The following is a 19134-nucleotide window of genomic DNA, read 5'->3' on the forward strand; positions in this document are numbered from 1 at the left end:
GGCTCAACTTTAACTTTCATTCACCATTTCGTGATAACGAAATTATAATCTTACAAAAATTTTATCATACTTACAATATCGGGATCTAGTATCACCCATGAACAATTAGAATGATCCTATATTATTTGAATCAATCCGATATTGCATTTTTCACAACTACGGGAACAAGATTCAAAATCTTTGTTTTGCTTTTAAAACATAAGATTTCTTTTTATAGAAATTTGGTTAATTTGAAGTTAGAAAGAAAAAACTATTTGTTTTGCAACACTAGTGCTCCACTTTTATATTCCTTCCAACTATATCCTCAAAATGTATAAAAATAGACATTGAGCGAGAGAGAGAGAAAAGGGTTTTTGGGGTTTAGAATCAGAAACTGCAGCTGAAGATAGTCGCTGTGAGAGAAAGAAGCAATGTGGAGATCCGTCTTATGTCGATCCCAAAATGCCTCTCGTTGTCTCGCCTTTACTCGAATCTCGACGAAGAAGACCCATGCTCCTTCGCTAACAACCCTTCCCAGATTCTCATCCTCCGAAAATGCTTCCCCCCGAAACCTCAGGCTCTTCTCCTCGACCCCTACTGAAGACAACCCATTTTCATCAGCCGCAGAGCTTACCCACGAAGAATCAACTGCTTCCGATTCTGGGTTTTCCAAAAGTCATGATTTTTATGTAAATGGTGCTGAGATCGCTACAATTGAAGCTTCTGAAGGTGGATCCGTTGCAGAAGCCGAGGAAGCTCAATCTGAGGAAGTGACTCAATTTGACGAGGAAAAGTTTGAATCTTTGCTATCTCTGTTACGAAGTGAAGAGGAGTCTTTGGAGTTTAGTCTGAAGACGCTCGACGTCGATCTAAACTCAGACCTTGTCGTCAAAGTGTTTGAGTCCTCTCCAGGAATCTCAGGTAAGAACTTGATTAAGTTTCTGAAGTGGGCAATTAAGAAAGGTGACATCACTGTCACCACATCGCTTGTGGAATCTCTCCTTGTTGCAATATCTGTCGAGGGACGTAGATTGAACGCTTATGCTTTGTGGGATTTGGTTAAAGAGATTGGTGAGAATGAGAGTGTATTGAATCTGGAGATAATGAATGAGTTGATAGCTTTGTTTGGTAAGCTCGGCAAGTCCAAAGCTGCTTTCGATGTGTTTAGTAAAACAGAAGAGTTTGGGTTTACTCCGAATGAGAAAACTTATTACGTGACGTTGGAGGCGCTTTGTAAGCGGTCGTTTATGGAGTGGGCAGGGGCTGTGTGCGAGAAGATGCTCAAGAGTGGTGTGTTACCCGAGGGAGGAGATCAGGTTGGTAACATCATCACTTGGTTTTGTAAGGAAGGGAAGGCTGAAGAGGCTTATTCGGTTTACGAATTAGCAAAAGGGAAAGAGAAGTTGCTGCCTTCTAGATCTGTTGCTACTCTGATAAGTGCGCTTTGCAAGAACGATGGGACTGTTGCGTTTGCTCAGGAGATGTTGAGTGATCTATCTGGAGAAGCTAGGCGACATGGGATCAAACCGTTCTCTGATGTGATCCATAGTTTATGCAGGATGAAGAATGTTAAAGACGCTAAACTTTTGCTATTGGATATGATCTCGAAAGGGCCTGCTCCTGGGAATGCGGTTTTCAATCTGATTGTCCACGCTTGTTCGAGAAGTGGAGATCTCGATGAAGCCAAAGAGGTTTTGAGGTTGATGGAGAGTAGAGGTTTGAAACCAGACGTATACACATACACCGTTATCATCAGCGGGTATGCTAAAGGAGGGATGATGAAAGAAGCTCAAGAGATGTTAACAGAAGCGAAAAAGAAACATAAGAAGCTTAGTACCGTGACGTATCACACACTCATCCGAGGGTACTGCAAGATTGAAGAGTATGATGAAGCTTTGAACCTTTTGAATGAAATGGAGAGTTTTGGAGTGAAGCCTAGTGCTGATGAGTATAGTAAGCTGATTCAATCGTTCTGCCTCAAAGCATTGGATTGGGAAAAGGCACAGATGTTGTTTGAGGAGATGAAGCAGAAGGGCTTGCACCTCAATGCCATTACTCAGGGGCTAATAACAGCAGTTAAAGAGATGCAATCTGAAGATGTTAATCTACTTGCTGCAGCATAGAACTCAATACCTTTATTTTGCATTTGTTCTATCAATCTGGAATAGCTTTTGAATGTTATTTTTGTTGGTTTGAAACCCCAAAGGTTTTGTATCCATAAACTGGTGAAAACGTAATCAATAATACATCATTTTTGTTAAAAAAAATTAGGAAATTCTGATGACTACTTTGTTCTTCTTGCCTGAAGAGAGAACAAGACCTTTCCCTTCAACAATGTCTCCCTCTTCAACTCTCTTATTCTCATCATCAACTCTCTCATTGTTCATATAAACTCCACCTTGCTTCAACATCCTCCTAGCTGCAGACTTGCTCTCAAACAACCCTGCAGAAACAGACACATCCACAATCGAAACACCAGCGACTCTATCAACAGGCAGTGAGCAAGTCGGTATATCCTCTGCAATTCTCTCAATCAAGTTCCAATCAAGCTTTGTCTCAGCTCCTGGTCTTAAAGCCTCTGTTGCTTTCATTGCTTCCTTCAAACCCTCTTCACCATGTACAAATCTGGTTACTTCTTCAGCGAGCTTCATCTGCACGGTGTTAGGGACATACCCAGGCTTCCTCATCTCATCTTCCAACGTCTTGATCTCATCCAAACTCAGAAAGGTTAGAGTCTTCAAGAAGCGTATCACATCAACGTCTGGAACTGAGAAGAAGTACTGATAGAACTTATAAGGCGATAACATTGAAGGAGATAGCCAGATGGCTCCATCTTCTGACTTTCCAAATTTTGTCCCATCGTTTTTCAGTAGGAGAGGGAACGTTAGCCCGTAAGCAGCTTCTTCGGTTTGGAGAATCTTACGGATCAAGTCAGTTCCAGCTGTGATGTTACCCCACTGATCACTACCACCTATCTGAACATTAACCCCTTCCTTGTCCAACAAGTGAACAAAGTCATACCCTTGCAGTAACTGATAACTGAACTCTGTGTAGCTCATACCTTGCTCTGATTCTAGCCTCTTCTTCACACTCTCCTTCGCCATCATTGGTCCAACTCTAGCAAACCGACCAACGTTTTTCAGAAAGTCTAGCATCGTCATATCTTTCCACCAGTCATAGTTATTGAAAATCACATAAGAGCTAGCATTGCCACCAAGAATCTTGACGAGGATGTTTTTAATCCCGGTTATGTTTTTCTCCAATGTAAGGGCGTCAAGCTCAGGTCTCTCTAGGCTTTTGCCAGACGGGTCACCAACGCGTCCAGTGGCACCACCGATCAAACCAACGGCTTGGTGTCCACATCTTTGAAACCAAGAAAGGACAATGATACCAAGGAGGTTACCCAAGTGTAAACTCTCAGCAGTTGGATCAAACCCGCAGTAGACTTTTAGAGGAGCTACGTTGGGATCAGAACAAGCAGACCTGAGATTCTCGCTTGTTATTGACTCCAGGAGTCCTCTTTCTTCGAGTATAGTAACTACATTTGGGCGTGAAGCAGCTGTCTCAAGAGAGGAAGTAGAACACTTAACAGAGGAGAAGAGAGGAGCTGTAGAAGTGGAGAAAAGCTGATGAACTTGGACCCTTTTGAAGAAAGTGGAGGGGGAGGATGATTCAAGCATAGAAACCACACGCAAGCGAGGTAACAAGGTTCTGGAACAAAAAGGGAAGATAGTCCTTGAAGCAAGGGTCACTCCTGTTGCATATGCCATAAGTTTACTATATTGCCGTGACCTTTCTTCAGTAGAGAAGCTGGTAGAACTAAATAGAAGAAAAAAAAAATCAGCTGAAATGTTAAACAAACCAATTCAATTAAAAGCCTAATTAAAGGAAAAAAACTGATTTCCAAATCCAAAATTCTCAGGCAGGCAGGCAATTTAACAAACACCTTATGTGCATTGACAATAAACCCAGGAACAGATAGTTCAATCTCCAAAAAAATTGTAAATTTTCAGAGGAATTATTGCATCTAAGACCTTAATGCATTTCAAGAACTTCAAGCAAAGACTAGAGAACACAACTAAAAATGGATAAAAGAATCAAACTTTGAGCGTGAAAGAAGTGAAAGAGCTTACTGGGAAAATGGACTTCGTTTTCGACCTTTTTGCTTTGCCACACAGACCAAAATGCTTCAGATTATTTGAGATTTACATGGCAAACCGGAAAAGTCTCCGGTTTAAACTTCAGACATAGAAAACCGGAAATTTAAAATCTTATTAAAATAACTGGTGAAGAAACCGTGCGTAAACTAAAATAAGGAAAAAATATATCTATAGATTTTCCAAGAACATTGAAATGTATAATATAAGTAAATATAAAGTAACCACAAACTGTATCAATAAAAAAATATTCAAAATGAAAAAAAGTGATAATTACATATATTATATATATTTTTACTGAAAATAATTATCGAATAATTTATTAGTGACAATATTTTTATAGTAAAAATAATTTCTTAACTAACAAAATTTTCACTCAGGACATTGTTTTTGATTTCATTGTCACTGTTATTTTCATGTATACTATATTAAATATCATAATTATCTTTAAAAATAGAATTATCATTTTATGTATTCAGAATAATTTACAATATATTCAACTAATTTGATTGGTAACTTATTTAGAATCTTTGAAACATCTTTGTTAACACCAACACTTATTAAATCAAATTAACAGTCATTAAATAAAATAAATGATAAATTATATGATTTACCTTTTTGAAATCATGATGACTTTTGCTGGATCAATAAATATTGTTTTAAAGTCGATGTGGTATTGAAATATAAATACTCAAGAATTGTATCATTCCTCAATCCAATTTTCAAAACTAAGATACAAAAATATCAAATAAAGATCTCATGTTTATATGTGTTTCTTCAAAGATATTTGAAAATCGTTTAACAATGAATCTCTACATTTTTAGTCTTTTTGTGATTGTTGTAATTTTTTGATTGTGAGTTATATAGATCAGTAAATGTTTCAATGGTTGATAACGAAACATTGAAGAGATTATCTAATGGTTGTAAAGGTTAACACCAAAAATTTCTATGGTTTATCATCAAATACTATATCACTAACAGCTGATTGCATTGGTTCACTAAAAATTATATTCACTAACTGTTGCAATAATTTCTTTAAACATTTTAACATTACAGATACAATTTTTAAGATGAAAAGACACATTCTTATGCATTTGTGATGCTACAAATCTCGTTCAACAATCACATTGCTCTTACAGAATTCTTCATGAAGCTTGGCAATTGAAGTTATGTGGTTTATTTATCTCAAGTACTTTAAGCTCTTGTTTAGCCAGCAAAATTAGCAGTTTATAATGCTAATGGAGCTGTAAAAGCTCTGAACTATTGTAGGGTTCTTCAAGTTTAATTAATGGAGAACATGTTTGCACAAAAAAAAAAAAATTCTTTTGTCAATTAATTTGATCGTTAGAGATCAATGTAGAAACGTGAGAAAAAAAAAAGACAATCTCTCCTGGATTTTATTTGATTATATCTCTTTCTTCACTTCAAACTCTTCTTCTTTCTTTTCACTTTCCAGGCACAAATCTTGGCAAGTTCAAAAGTGTATTAACTCTTGCAACACCTTCTAGTGCAGAATACTCTGTTCCATGCTCTGTATCCATATTATCCTCTTCTTCTTTTATCAGCCTTTCAGCTTCACTTTCATCAAGAGCAATCTCTTTACTCGTCCTGACACTACTCGAACGGCCTAGACCGCTTAGTCCTGATTCATCATCATTCTCAGACGGGGTTTCTAGCTCTTCATCTGCCAGTTTGGAGATGGAAGAAGCTGTAGTAGATATGGCGTTTGTGTTGTTCGAGTCTAGATACAAGCAAACCGCAGCACAGTCATCGACTTTGGAGGTCGGGTACTTATATCTCCAAGCTCTAACAGCAGACTCAACTACAGCTCTTGCCGCAGAGGAACGTGATGGTGCTGCAGCTACAATCCCCACTACCTCTTCGTTTGAGAGTACATCCCATATCTATAACACGTAACATAACATTACACATATGAACAACAACAAAAAATTGCACAGAGAGGATAAAATGTGACTCGAGATTACCCCATCTGAAGCCAACACTATAAACTCATCTTTTTGGGTTACTCTACGGAATGATACATCAGGGACGGAGATTAGACCGAAGTTTTTCAGACAAAAGTCACCGAAAGCACGTGCCATGGCAAGTCCAGGTGAGTCACAGTTTGGCAGCCAAACTCTACAAACTTCAGGTTCATCTTTGAGAGCAAACACACGTCCACGGCACTTTTTTATTCTCTCTTCCTCAGCTGCCAAAAACCAATCAAAGGGCAATTAAATAGAAGGATCCATCATGCATCCATGATAAGGACTTATTAATCATTCAAACCTGGGAGATTTGGCTTGAGATCCACAGTTAGTTGAACAGCAACAAGACCATTTTCACCGTCTCTTGTCCCCATCACAGCTCTAGAGTCCCCAACGTTTCCAACAACGAGATACTCACCCTACGATAGAGCATAGGATATATAATGAAGACCCCCTAAGCACTTTAAACACAACAAGCCGAGACAATACCTGTTTGATCAAAGTCACAGCCGTTGTCCCACTACAGAAACAGTCAACGCTGCCATTGAATATAAGTTCTCTGTCCACAACTTTATAAGCCTTGAGAAACGCCTCTTTTAGAGTTTGAAACAATTCAGAATGTGACTCTTCCATGTTCTCCTCCTCCATGTTAATAGATCGACTAGGTTCTTCCTCAGCAGATACAAAAGAAACCGCAGCAGCGTCTTCAGAGTTGTTAACGGTGGTGATGGGCTTTGGAGAAGCTTCAACTGGTACTTTAGGTTCCCAATAAGCACTTAATTTGAGAGGGAGACTATCTCTGACACTCTTTGCAACCATATGACCATATGGACCATGCCCATCAAACACTCCACAGAAGATTGTATCTTTCCTTGAACCAAAGTTCTGCACACAAAATATTTTGAATCAATCAGAATCATTTGCATAGACTCTAAGCACAACAGAGCCTACCTACCAGATTAATTGCAAACCAGCTTTAATAATTTGATGTAAGAATCAAGATTCTTTTAAGCAAAAAAAATAAAAATAAAAAAGAGAATCAAGATTCTAAATCATTTACTAGTTAGATCAAAGCAGTGGAGAAACAACAGAACAACACATAAGAACCAAAACAAAGACTTATTGTTGTTTCTAACTAACCTCCCAAACAACCATGGCATCTTGATTAGGCCCTTTCTTGCCTTGTTGAGTGAAGATACAAGCAACCTCACTTGATCCATTCAAGAATATCCGACCCGGAACCGTAGACGACGGATCATCATCATCTCTCATGCGATTAAAGGAGGAGTTCCTGGAACCAAGTCTCTTCTTAGAGTTTTTTCTTTTCTTCACACCAAAGCCAGGAGAGCAAGGAGAGCCCGGTGTAGTAGGACTCATGCTCTCTGCAGATAAACAGGACCCCATTCTCAGGGCCCTGATTATATTAATAAGGCACTCCAGACCAGCTATCGTTGTAAAGTCACACACACGGTCCTCCAGCGAGTAAAGATTGAAAGCTTTAGACCCCAATGATCACCACAAAGAGCGAATGAATACTACAAGAACAAACATATATACCTCCTACTTTAGTTCCAGCTACTTTTATGCAAGAATACTAATGATGAATATAGTTCTTCTTACAAATTAAAAAAAACTCCAAAAAGGAAGAGAGATCAACGTATATATATTTTTTTCCTATTGGCACCAAACACACACACTCACAAAAGGTTTGAATAGATGTTTGTTTATTTATAACATGAGAATGCATCAAACAGTGATTGAGAAAGAGACTACAAACACGAGAAACATCAAAACCCTTTCTCTATCTCTCACTCTGTTTTCTTCTTTGTCTGCAACCAATGAAAAGAAGAAAATGACTGAAAAAAATTAACACCTAAAAATAAGCGAAAAAAAATTAATGGAATTCGAGCTGAAAAGACATTCACCAGGAGAGGACAGATCAATCAAAACGTAGGAGGATCTCAGAATCAGATTGAACCGGGTAAAAGTTAAACCGAGAAACAGAAAAATAAGCAACTGAGAGAAAGAAACGCAACCAACAACTACAAACCCGTTCTTTCTTCTTCTTCTTCTTCTGCTCTCTCTCTACTTTCTTCGTAAAGAGAGAGAAGAGACAGAGAAACAACAATGGAGACAGAGACTTTTGTTTCTGATGATGAATTTTATTTTGTTTTCGGCTATTTTTTAAAAAATATAAATGGTTTTTATTAATATTGTTTTTTCAGGCTGGTACAAAATTAACATGGGGTTGGATGATACGTTTTCTTCTTACACAATAATAGTTTTCTGACATCCACCAAAATAAGATTTATCATAATAATTGTTGTGAAATTTAATAAAAATCCTTACAAAACGAGAAATAATGTTTGGTTTTATATTTAAAAGTTTATTATGTTTATTTGATTTGCTGTATAATAATTAATAATGTATGTTGTGAAAAAAAAATGTCATTTTAAGTATTTCTTTTTTTGATTAAATAGGGTTAATAGAGATGGTAATGTTTGTAGTTAACTTTATTGGAAAATCTGTTGGATTTAGATATTATAAAAATCAAAGTGACAGAACAGAATAGTACTTTCCGTGGAACCCATAAGTCAATACACACATGGTGATGAGTACAAAAAAACTGGATCCACATGTCGGTAACGAGGCATAGATTCCAACACGTATCAACTTCTTTCACATTCAGCAGATCTGCAGATCAACATTTTGAATGAAGACAAACATGTGTTTGTGTTCATTTTCTACTCTTATCAGTCTCAATCTCATCTCGAGTCCAATCTCAAATCAGATAATCGATCTCATTTTGGATCAAATCAAAGATTTTAAGTTTAAAAGGTTTCTTGATTTGGATCAAGAGTCTAGGTAGGGTCGATAATAGTCTATCATTTAAAAAAAAACTCAATACAAAACACGAGAGCCAGCGAGTGTGTCTAACTTTGATCTCTTCCAGCTCAGAGACGCTTCAACAATTCTGCAACGAAACTGTCTCTAGGAACATCCTTAACCTCCTCTTTACTTCCCTCCACCACCTTCTTCAACGTCACAACACCTCCGCTGAGCTCATTCTTGCCCACAACCACCATCCAAGGGATCCCTGAACTCTTTGCACGATCAAAATGCTTTGTTTGCCTCTTCGTCACTAGATACTCTGCATTGATGTCAGCTTCCCACAGCATACTAGCCAGCTCCGCAGCTTCTCCAAGCTTGTTATCCTCCATCACACTAACCAATACCTGAGTCTCCGTAGCTCGAACAGCCTCAATTCATACCAAAAACAAAAACAAAGTTCATTACTTTTGAATTTTAGGGTAAATAACAAAAAAGGCATAAGAGACTTGGGAAGCAAGTTACCTGTTTTTGCTGTTCTTCCATTATGTTAAACACTCGCTCAATCCCCAGGCTCATACCAACCGCAGGTACTTGCTTTGATCCAAACATTCCTATAAGGTTATCATACCTTCCACCAGCAGCAATTGATCCAACCTCAGCTCCTATACAAACGGCTTCAAAGATGACACCCGTGTAGTAATCAAGACCTCTCGCTAGACTTAGATCAAAGACTATCCTGTGACTGCACTTTGACCTCTCGAGAGCTTCAAACATGATACTCAGCTCATCAAGAGCTTCTTTTGACGAGCTGTTGGCTAAAAACTCGCTCCCTTCTTGTCTCAGTTTAGTTAATAGCTCCATGGGAGCTCCTTTCTCTTTGACGAATCCGCCAATTCTGTCTGCAATCTCTGGAGACAAACCCTTCTCCTCAACCATCTCCTTCTTCACTTGCTCGAATGTTTGCTTGTCTAACTTGTCGATACTCGAACAGATGGTTCTGAATTTCTCAGCTGGTACTCCGCAAATCTCCAGCATCCCATCAAGCAACTTTCTATGATTCAGTTTCACCACATAGTCTCCAATCTCCAGCTTATCAAGAAGCTCGGTAAGAATCTTGACAACTTCGAAATCAGGTCCCATTGGTTCAGACAAGCCAGCGATATCGAAATCACACTGATAGAACTCTCTGTACCTCCCTTTAGATGGATTGTCTCTTCTGTACACCTTTGCTATTTGGTATCTTTTGAATGATGCGATACCATTCATAGCCACATACCGTGCAAATGGAACTGTTAGATCATATCTTAAAGAGCATAACTCTCCACCCTGCAATCAAATAACCAAACACATGAGCATGCATTTTAATCATTATTATTATCCACAAAACAGATATTCAGAGATGGAGTTTAAACCTGATCAGCAATGTCGTAGATCAGCTTTGAGTCTTCTCCATACTTCCCCATAAGTGTCTCTCTCAGCTCAAAAACAGGAGTGTCAAGTGCGGTTGCGCCATGTTTCTTGAAAACGTTTTGTATGATTAAGAATGCTTTTTCTCTGACTATCATTTGCTCTTTAGCGAAATCTCTAGTACCCTATCACATAATCAAACAAATGAGAAATAATGTAAAGACTCAAAGGACTAATATATTGATGGTGAGATCTCAAAACTTTACCTTTGGAAGCTTGGGAAGTCTCCTGTTTTCATTACTTTCTACAATCTCTTTCACTTTAGCCAACAGATAATCAAAACAGTCACTCTCAGGATTATAAAGACTCAAGATTTGCTCCACCTGGTCACCACCATCACTCACCAATCTCTCTTTTATAAACTGGATAACCACGCTTGTCCCCTTCCCCAAAACAGCTTTCTTATCATTCTTCTTCTTCTTCTTATCGCTCTTCGCCTCCTCTTTGTCTGCTGCATCTCCGCTCTTGTCTCCACCACCAAGTACAAAAAAGGCAGCAGCTGCTTCCAAACCAACGATTCTCCACACAATCCCCAAACACTCATTCAACTTATGCGCAAATCTGCACTGATCCTCTTCAACAAGAGCCGACTTATAACCACTCTTCAGCTTCTCATACTCCACAAAGCTCTTCTCCAACACCACTTTCCTCACACTCTCATCCCCAATGGACTCAGCACACAGCTTACCTCGAAGAAACGAACACTCCCCCAAGCTCTTAACCGACATACACAAACCCAACAACGTTGTCCCCAAAGCCTCACCAACCGCAGAGTTCCCAGACCCAGTCTTGCCTCCTTTAACACCAGAGTTCAACTCAACGCGAGCATCCGAATGCACACCCCTCACAACCTCCCTAAACTTCCCGTGAATCCTCGGAATCTTCGAAACCTCCTCAACCTCAACCTTCCCCACCGCTTTAGACCCGTTAAGCAAAACCTTGAGATCACCAGCGACACTAATCGCGTCTTTATAACCAAACCCATCTCCAGAATCCAACGAACTAAACGAGGAGACATCACCTTTCGCCGCCTCGCAGCTCAAGGCGGCAACAGAGTCAACAATCTGCGACAAAGCCGTTGACTTGTGATCTATAACAGAACACACACCAACCAACGAGGAACAAGACTTCTCCAACACGACATTCTCACCTTCCGTCACTTCGATCTCATCCCAAAGCTCGAAAGTCTCGACCTTTGAGTTCAGAATCTCCAGTATCTTAACCGGGAGAGCGGACCGGACCGAACCGGAGTTTGACAAGAGAAGCTTGTTCAAGAGCACGGCCAAGGAAGCTCGAGTCTCTTCGGTGGTTAGTCCTTGAGGGATGCCAAAGGAGGTTCTTTTGATCAGTGGGAGGGGTTTGGTGGAGAATCTCTCGATCGCGGAAGAGTCGATACGTACGGTGGCGACGCCGGAAGCGATCTTGTAGACGGAGGAAGAGGAAAAGGAAGATCCTTTGCCTCCGAGAGTAATCGTCGTTCTCTCCGCCGCCATTGTGAGAGCAAAGCCACGAGAGATTGATTGAAACGCTGTTTAGGGTTTCGTAGAGTGAGAGAATATGACTATATTACTGTATCGGGTAAAAGTTGTATATTTTTTTACATTAACATAGGGTAAAAATTGTATATAGACAAAACTTATACTTTCTCAAATATGGATAGAAATTATCTACATTTTCTGACATATTTCTATAATCTCTATCAGAATAAGATATATGATTTTTTGGATTTGAAAAATTAATGTTAAGCAATTTACACACATATTGCCAAAAATTTAAAATATATATTCATTTATTCCTTTTTGTTAGGTTTATTTATTTTCTAACAAAGTTTATCATTCATATTTTTATATTTTAATTTATGTTTTAATTTTAAGCAAATATCATGTATACTAAAAAGAGTAAAATATCATTTTTGTATAAAAAAGAATAATATTTTTAATTTGAGTTTCACTTTATAATCCAACTTCAGCAATCTTTGCAGTTAGCTCTCAGTGTACACATTTTGCTCTCTAATAGATTTTAATTGGAGTTTTTATAACCTAAACGAAACGCAGTTTAAACTGAACGAGCGATTGGGAAGAGAGAAGAAAAAGAGAAACGTTTTTCTTTATTATTACCACAAAACGACAAAAAGATCAAATTTTTCAGACAAAGCTTCCTTCAACATTCAAACAAATCACAACTCTTCTGTCCTTGTTTCTAAACCGATAACTCGATATGAGAAACAAGGATGCCATCAGTATCTGCGTAAAGCCACTCGCCATCGCAGATCCTAGTGCCTGCTATGTTGAGAGGGACTCTTTGTTCACCAAGTCCTTTCTTACTAGCCTTTATAGGATGAGAAGCTAAAGCTCTCACTCCAATGTCGCAACCATTGATCTCATCAACGTCTCTGATGCAACCGTTCACTATGATCCCCGCCCACCCGTTGTTCTGAGCTTGTACTACCGGGTTTCCTCCAAGTATGGCACAGCGTAGACTTCCTCCACCATCCACCACAAGGACTCTTCCATTGCCTGTTTTTTAAGGTTTCAAAAAACATCAGTGAGCTTTTGCTGTGAAAGATACATGAGAACAGGTTGGTTTATTGTAAGCAAAGATTCTTTTTTTAGGAAGAGTCATCTCATTTCTATTCACTAGAAATTTAGAATGGTTAGAGAATCCGGTATACACCAGGATTGATACAATTACTAATATCCAAAAAAGGTAACAAGTTCAGATATAGATTTCTATGTTATGACTAGGATAAGCTTCTGTGTGTTTGAAATAGGATTATATGTTGTTTTAAAAAGAGTTCATGTATTTGTAAATGAATTCATATGTTTTGTACCTAAGGGAATTATATGCTCTGGTAATAGAATATGTTTGTATTCCTACCAAAAAAATAGAATATGTTTGTATTTATAAGTGAATTCTATGTTTCTACCATGTATCTATGATTATTAACATCTTGTTCCCTCAACATATCAAATGATTATCATCATCTGTGAAGAGTTCTTGATGTGAATAGTACAGGACAGATTGGTTTATCTTAAAGCAGTAGTGTTGCAGAGTTTCATTCTCTATAAACTAAGCAGTAGTATAGAGCTATCATTACTACTGAATCAGATAGATGATCTTAAACTTCATCAACCATAGTTTCAAGCAAATAAACATTTGAAGCTGCTTGTTAAATAACGAACCAGAGCTGAGTTATGTAAAACTCTAAACCATGTTCAATGATCCTATGAAAGTTCATGTCTCTTAAGGTCTCTCTAAGAATAAAGTTTTTGAGTCTTTTGAAATCTATATAGCAAGAAGAAAGAAGAATGAATATACATACCTTTCTCTTCAAGAAACTGACGGATCAAGCCATTGTCTTCAAACACTTTGACGGTAACTACAGGACCTGAGAATATTTGACGACGACCGTAAATCTGGAAACAGGGTTGCAGAGCTCTGAGCTGGCCACTACGGATCAGATCTTGATTCGCGTCACATACTTCTGCAGTGGTCACAAACGCCATCTCTCTCGTTCTCTCACCTTGCTTGATTCAGAACTATATGATCATCAATACAAGTAATCTTGGAACTGGTTATATATTAAACAAAATTCAAATCAAGATTAATCTGACACAAACAAAGCGATGAATCTAGACAGAACAAAAGGGAGATTAGATCGAGTCTCATCATTCTTTTACCTGAAATAGAATAAACTCGGATTAAGAAAATAAAACTCTGTCTGTCCGTGTCCTCGAGCCTCAGAGAGATGGAAGTGATGATTTTATAAAAGCAGAACCAAAGTCATAAACACATACAACAACAGTACCTGCTTTGGTCATTTCATTACAATAAAATAAACTATTGACTTTATGTAAAAAAAGATCGAAAAAATGGAATCTTTGCTTTTCCTTTCCTCTGTTTTCGACTCTGTTTCCTTTGCTATCTCACTTTCTCTTTATGCTTTTTACGCAATGTAAAATTCAAACTTTAGATTACTAAAAGATAATTCATAAAATCCAAATAAAAACGAAACTTGGAATATCTAAAAGTATCACATCTCTCAATTATTATCACCAAAAAAAATATCTAAAAAACAGAGAAAAAAAACTTAGGGAAGAGTTCAGAGTTTGTGGATGGTTTTCATGTCAACAGCTTCACTCAGAGTCCCTTTCTCAACATGATCCCACCACTTCATCAAGAAGTTATCCACCACCAATCTGAACCACGGAGACAACTTCAAACCTTCCTCCCCTGCATCTGCTTTCTTCACCAGCTCCTTCAGCTCTTCCCTGCTCACATACTTTATATCCGCTACTTCATCCGGGTTTGGTTGGACCTTAACATCCCTCACAATGAACAGCAAGTAGTCCACTGCAATAAACAAAAGAAACATCAATGTTCCCATCAAATGAAGGTCAGGACGAGTCTCAGGGGAATGGTATTTTACGTTCGTGCTCTCCCCATTTGCCATCAGAAGGAGCCTTGTAAAGCATACGTCCCAAGGGGGTGAACTCGTCGACTGGTACATCTTCAGCTACAATACCGAGCTCGTCAAGAAGCTTTCTCTGTGCAGCATTCCTCACTCCTGAATGAGAATTGACCAAACAATGAGATCAGTAGTCAAGTGAAGCTACCATTTGCTGCATACTAAATCGTTAGCCAAGAAGATACCAACCGAGTGTATTTTCCTCGATAAGCTCAGATTCACGGTAAAGAGGGTGGCTGCAACAAGTGTTTGTCCACACCAGAGGGAAAGTCACCTTTGCTTTCGACCTTTGCTGTTTAAAAGACATGAAGGAAGTTCAGTAGAATAACATATGAGCCCGCTTATTAAGACCCACCAACCACCCAAAATCACAAGAGCATCATAGCCACATCCAGTGCAACCAAATACCTTATAATAGAGCTTAGGATCTACCCTCCCATATATATTGAGCTTACTACTATCCACAAAGGTTATTTAAGATATGACACTAGTAACAAGTCTATGCATTTGTAAAGCAAAATACCTGGAGAAGCAACTCATAGTTGGAGTTGAATAAAAATACACTAAAGGCCCTGTGAAGCAAATTCTTAGCTTCAATATTCTCCATCAGATGACCTTCACATTATTTTATAAGGTATCATCAGTATCTCAAAATAGTGGCATAGACAGAGAGATAAGAAGCAAAACAGCCAAAGAAAAACAAAGCGAGTAGCCTTCTATTTTATATGTTCAACAAGACAAGACAGAACTTTTGTTATATCCAACAATACAAGCGAGGGCCATATAATGTGTCCATTCACTGAGGAGGCCTATGACATTTGATACACTAGAAATGTTACTAGCTACAGAAGAAAATAGTACGTTCGTTCGACAAATTCAGAGGCCTGTGGCACTTGATGCAACTAAGTTTAGTTTATAGGAGAAAAATTAAAAGAAGCACGTGAACTTCAACGAAAAAAACAATAGTAAGAGATAGGATGAGAATAGAACCAAGTTCGCTTACAATTATATTTGCTGTCATGCCCCACAACACGATCAGTTTCATCAACAAGAATGCATCTACAAAAAAAAAAAAGACAGACAATGAAGAACTGAATCGTTAAAATTAAGGTTGGAGAGATCAAAGTAGATGCGCATCAAGAGAACAAAGAAACACTTCTATCAAAGTAATGGGATCAACCATCATATCATCATTAGATTTTAGTATAAAAGGGGACAAAGATAAATAAGTTATTATCGGCCAAAACCATGAGACTGAACAGCATAGCATATAACCTGACCAGTAGTGTTCCACCCAACACACTGTCATGTCTTTCATACAAAGACAATGAGACATTATTATTAATAAATCGAAGTCAACAAATCTAAAAAAAAAAACTCAAATTCCCAGAACCAAAGTTCGACACTTTATTCTGTTTCTCAGCAACCTAACAATGGAGACTAACCGATTTAAAAACAAAAAAAGGTACAATTTTTGGCAAAACCCATTAGTCAGAGAAGACTTACTCGTCCTCAAACATGAGGCGTCTCTGAACAGCATCCATTCCAGCATCTTTAGCATCTGCCGTCATTGCGGTACCGGAGAAAGCTCGAAAAGTCGGCAACTTTCTCTGTGAAATGGGAACGGAAACGGATCGGAGCGATGAGAGAGGGAGATGTGAGAGAGATCTGAGGCGAATCAATGGGAAATTAAATAAAGAAGAAGCAGACATTGGTGTGCATGTGGTGGTTGATCACTGATGCGTTTCCCCTGTTTTTTACTTATGTCCACAGACCATTACCATATACCTCTCCGCATCCGATAAAACCCCCCCAGACAAAAGTGGATAAGATTTGTTTCCTCTTTTAAAAAGGGTTTATTTGCAAAATTTTGTTATTTTGAGGGTTTAATCTGCAATTTTTCCCATGAAGCTGACCCTTTGAATAGTAGGTTTGAATGTCATATGTTTCAGGATAGTGATGTGAATTCAATCTCTCTGTTTATAGGTTTTTGCTTAACATTAAAGTGTAGAAAACGTTTTGGTTTAAGTGGCTTTGTGTGTTAGGATTAAGGAGCTTGTTAAGTGTATGTGTGTGTTTATTCATGAAGGCAAGAGAGAATGTTGGGTGGTTTATTCTTGATCAAGCTTTGTTATATATTTGATTATCATCTCAGTTGTGGTAACATATACTACTTACTATTCATCTGTCCTAATTTGCTGACTCGATCACGTTGAGAGACTAATAATGGGTATCAAAATCAGCTATATAATAACTAATTTCTGTATACATTCACCTTTTTCTTCTTGTTTTTCTCTATTAACGTGTAAGATTAGGTGTAAAGACACCGTCAAAGATTAAAAGAGAATATGACTTTCTTTAGTTAAAGAATGCTAAAACAAATTGGTGGAATCTCTAATTTATCTTTAGTTAGAGAATACTTTTCTTAGTACATTGTGGTATATATAGTCAGAAACCTTGTCCTGCAGCGCACATGCTATTAATAAGGAAGATGACTCGATACTCCTTACCTCCTCTGTTTTCCTTCTTTCAATAACTACTTTTCAAAACCTAAACATCTTACCCTTTTGCATCTACTTTGCTTGAGAAGTTCGTTGAAGTTTCAACCTAAGCCACTAATGTTTTGTTTTTTAATTTGCAACCTATGTCCTAACATCTAGTGGTCGAAAATGTCACACAGTGTAGTAATCTTTTATTGTATTATAATAATAATGGTAATCGCTACAACAATGACAAGTTAAACATAAAAGATAAAAAGTAACTTAGGCATTAGTGGTCATGGAGCTAATTGACCTCTCATGCACTAATGAAGAGTAGCCTTTCTGTACAATTCTAATGCTTAAAAAAAACAAATCAAACCTGACTAACTTGGTTAGCTCTTATTTTCAAACTTTAGCAGCCTGCAGTTTCGGCGTCTGGACATTCTCTTCTTCATGGAGAAGCCTTTTCCTCTTGAAGCCATAGCCGTGATAACGATACATGATGCTCAATAGACACTGCCTCAAGCTCAGGGTATCAAACGCCTCAATGAAATTCAAATCCCTTTGTCTCCACTTCAAACCAGCGTTCTTCTGGTATTCCTCAAGCACAGATGATAAACACCAGCTCTGTACTTTCCTTAAGCATCCCACCAAACAACCTGTCCTATGCTGCATTCAATAATTGAGTTCACCAAAACCATTAGCGTCCTGTAAACAACTAATCTCATAAAAAAATGTCCAAAGAGGAAAAAGGGTTGATGTATACTATTATTACCTTTCCGGCTTTGCAGTGTATGAGAATAGGATGGTTTCTTACATCTACAGAGAAAAACAAAACATTTATTAAAGACATCATTAAACAGCAGCAGCTAAAAAAAGACAGTGCTGAGTGTTGGAATCCTTACCAACTAAGACTTTGAGAGCATCCAAAACTGTATCTTTTGGCATAAGAGTTGGAGGATCCTGCAATATCATAACCGATTCTGTTATTAAAAAAAAAAAATCAACAAGTGACTCAAAGATCAACAAGAAAAAAAAACGCACAGTTTTGCCTTCGATTCCAAATTGGAAAAGCTTAATGTTGTTAGCCTCAAGAAACTTGAGATTCTCCTCCGGGTATGGCTCAGGACAAAGATATCTGTTTTGGTGAATCAACAACGAAAAGGAACGATTTTTATCAGCTCAATTTGCGAATAAAAACAATTAAAAATGTATAATTGAATAAACCCACAAGAGAAAAACTCTTACATGATGGAACGAAGATTTAGAGTTGTGAGAAAACCGAAATTCTCCGGTTTAGGAAACCCGGACCGGTAAATCCCGTCTTCGACCATCGAGAAATTCGACGGCGCAGCTAAAACACCACCGTCGACGTGATCTTCCGCCGCTTCCATTATCAAACACATTGAGGATAAGAAGAAGCAGAGAGAGAAACAGAGAGCAAAGAATTGATTTTTGAGAGAAAGAAAGGCTTCTCCTTTTATAGGAGGAGCTTTGAAAAGCGGACTCTGATTAAATGGGGATTTAGGGTGGACCCTCACTGGTATCTCTAGGATCTTGCCACGTGTAGTATCTTGTTCTTTTTGTTGGATCCTCACCGCTGACTATTCTTTTAGAATCTTTTATTTTAAGTCAATTCTGTAATATTTTTCTATTCGAAGAGCAAGAAAATTCTCATACTCCCTCCGTTTCATAATAGATGAAGTTTTAGTACTTTGCACACATATTAAGAAATTATCTTTTCTAAACATAAAATCATTAAA

General features: G+C 38.0%; 7 protein-coding genes across 12 annotated transcripts; 1 reads left to right on the forward strand and 6 right to left on the reverse strand.

Moving 5' to 3' along the window:
* The first annotated feature begins 18 nt into the window (after positions 1 to 18).
* On the forward strand, positions 19 to 2239 carry LOC103858982 (pentatricopeptide repeat-containing protein At3g02650, mitochondrial). Its single transcript, XM_009136460.3, has one exon. The coding sequence runs from the start codon at positions 411 to 413 to the stop codon at positions 2100 to 2102; it is 1692 nt and encodes a 563-aa protein (XP_009134708.1). The 5' UTR covers positions 19 to 410; the 3' UTR covers positions 2103 to 2239.
* LOC103858981 (tyrosine--tRNA ligase, chloroplastic/mitochondrial) lies at positions 2145 to 5101 on the reverse strand. Of its 3 annotated transcripts, none has more exons than XM_009136457.3 (2): positions 4113 to 5101; positions 2145 to 3798 (listed from the first exon to the last, which is right to left on the reverse strand). In XM_009136457.3, the coding sequence occupies exon 2, from the start codon at positions 3747 to 3749 to the stop codon at positions 2247 to 2249; it is 1503 nt and encodes a 500-aa protein (XP_009134705.2). In that variant the 5' UTR covers positions 3750 to 3798; positions 4113 to 5101; the 3' UTR covers positions 2145 to 2246. The 3 variants fall into 3 exon arrangements, with proteins under 3 accessions (XP_009134705.2, XP_009134706.2, XP_009134703.2); XM_009136458.3 differs by lacking the exon at positions 4113 to 5101 and adding an exon at positions 4014 to 4106; XM_009136455.3 differs by lacking the exon at positions 4113 to 5101 and adding an exon at positions 3926 to 4106.
* A 245-nt stretch (positions 5102 to 5346) lies between these two features.
* Positions 5347 to 8397, reverse strand: LOC103858980 (probable protein phosphatase 2C 33). Its single transcript, XM_009136454.3, has 6 exons — positions 8050 to 8397; positions 7265 to 7953; positions 6614 to 7009; positions 6426 to 6543; positions 6122 to 6345; positions 5347 to 6040 (listed from the first exon to the last, which is right to left on the reverse strand). Exons 2-6 carry the CDS (start codon positions 7526 to 7528, stop codon positions 5582 to 5584), a joined length of 1461 nt encoding a protein of 486 aa, XP_009134702.1. The 5' UTR covers positions 7529 to 7953; positions 8050 to 8397; the 3' UTR covers positions 5347 to 5581.
* A 434-nt stretch (positions 8398 to 8831) lies between these two features.
* Positions 8832 to 11973, reverse strand: LOC103858979 (histidine--tRNA ligase, cytoplasmic). The gene is made up of 4 exons (XM_009136453.3): positions 10630 to 11973; positions 10369 to 10548; positions 9479 to 10282; positions 8832 to 9384 (listed from the first exon to the last, which is right to left on the reverse strand). The coding sequence occupies exons 1-4, from the start codon at positions 11914 to 11916 to the stop codon at positions 9079 to 9081; spliced, it is 2577 nt and encodes an 858-aa protein (XP_009134701.1). The 5' UTR covers positions 11917 to 11973; the 3' UTR covers positions 8832 to 9078.
* Positions 11974 to 12510: 537 nt separating this feature from the next.
* Positions 12511 to 14352, reverse strand: LOC103858977 (putative 4-hydroxy-4-methyl-2-oxoglutarate aldolase 2). Of its 3 annotated transcripts, none has more exons than XM_009136452.3 (3): positions 14104 to 14352; positions 13746 to 13950; positions 12511 to 12939 (listed from the first exon to the last, which is right to left on the reverse strand). In XM_009136452.3, the coding sequence occupies exons 2-3, from the start codon at positions 13927 to 13929 to the stop codon at positions 12623 to 12625; spliced, it is 501 nt and encodes a 166-aa protein (XP_009134700.1). In that variant the 5' UTR covers positions 13930 to 13950; positions 14104 to 14352; the 3' UTR covers positions 12511 to 12622. The 3 variants fall into 3 exon arrangements, with proteins under 3 accessions (XP_009134700.1, XP_009134698.1, XP_009134699.1); XM_009136450.3 differs by having other exon boundaries at positions 13746 to 13962; positions 14104 to 14339; XM_009136451.3 differs by having other exon boundaries at positions 13746 to 13994; positions 14104 to 14327.
* Positions 14353 to 14377: 25 nt separating this feature from the next.
* LOC103858983 (isopentenyl-diphosphate Delta-isomerase II, chloroplastic) lies at positions 14378 to 16669 on the reverse strand. Its single transcript, XM_009136461.3, has 6 exons — positions 16398 to 16669; positions 15895 to 15950; positions 15415 to 15506; positions 15081 to 15183; positions 14853 to 14990; positions 14378 to 14776 (listed from the first exon to the last, which is right to left on the reverse strand). Exons 1-6 carry the CDS (start codon positions 16601 to 16603, stop codon positions 14526 to 14528), a joined length of 846 nt encoding a protein of 281 aa, XP_009134709.1. The 5' UTR covers positions 16604 to 16669; the 3' UTR covers positions 14378 to 14525.
* An 894-nt stretch (positions 16670 to 17563) lies between these two features.
* On the reverse strand, positions 17564 to 18980 carry LOC103858984 (tyrosine-protein phosphatase DSP3). Of its 2 annotated transcripts, XM_009136462.2 has the most exons (5): positions 18620 to 18960; positions 18416 to 18509; positions 18277 to 18334; positions 18147 to 18190; positions 17564 to 18040 (listed from the first exon to the last, which is right to left on the reverse strand). In XM_009136462.2, exons 1-5 carry the CDS (start codon positions 18775 to 18777, stop codon positions 17777 to 17779), a joined length of 618 nt encoding a protein of 205 aa, XP_009134710.1. In that variant the 5' UTR covers positions 18778 to 18960; the 3' UTR covers positions 17564 to 17776. The 2 variants fall into 2 exon arrangements, with proteins under 2 accessions (XP_009134710.1, XP_033142199.1); XM_033286308.1 differs by having other exon boundaries at positions 18277 to 18509; positions 18620 to 18980.
* Positions 18981 to 19134: the final 154 nt, after the last annotated feature.

This window comes from Brassica rapa, chromosome A03, assembly GCF_000309985.2.
Source record: "Brassica rapa cultivar Chiifu-401-42 chromosome A03, CAAS_Brap_v3.01, whole genome shotgun sequence".
In the NCBI taxonomy this organism is placed as follows: domain Eukaryota; kingdom Viridiplantae; phylum Streptophyta; class Magnoliopsida; order Brassicales; family Brassicaceae; genus Brassica; species Brassica rapa.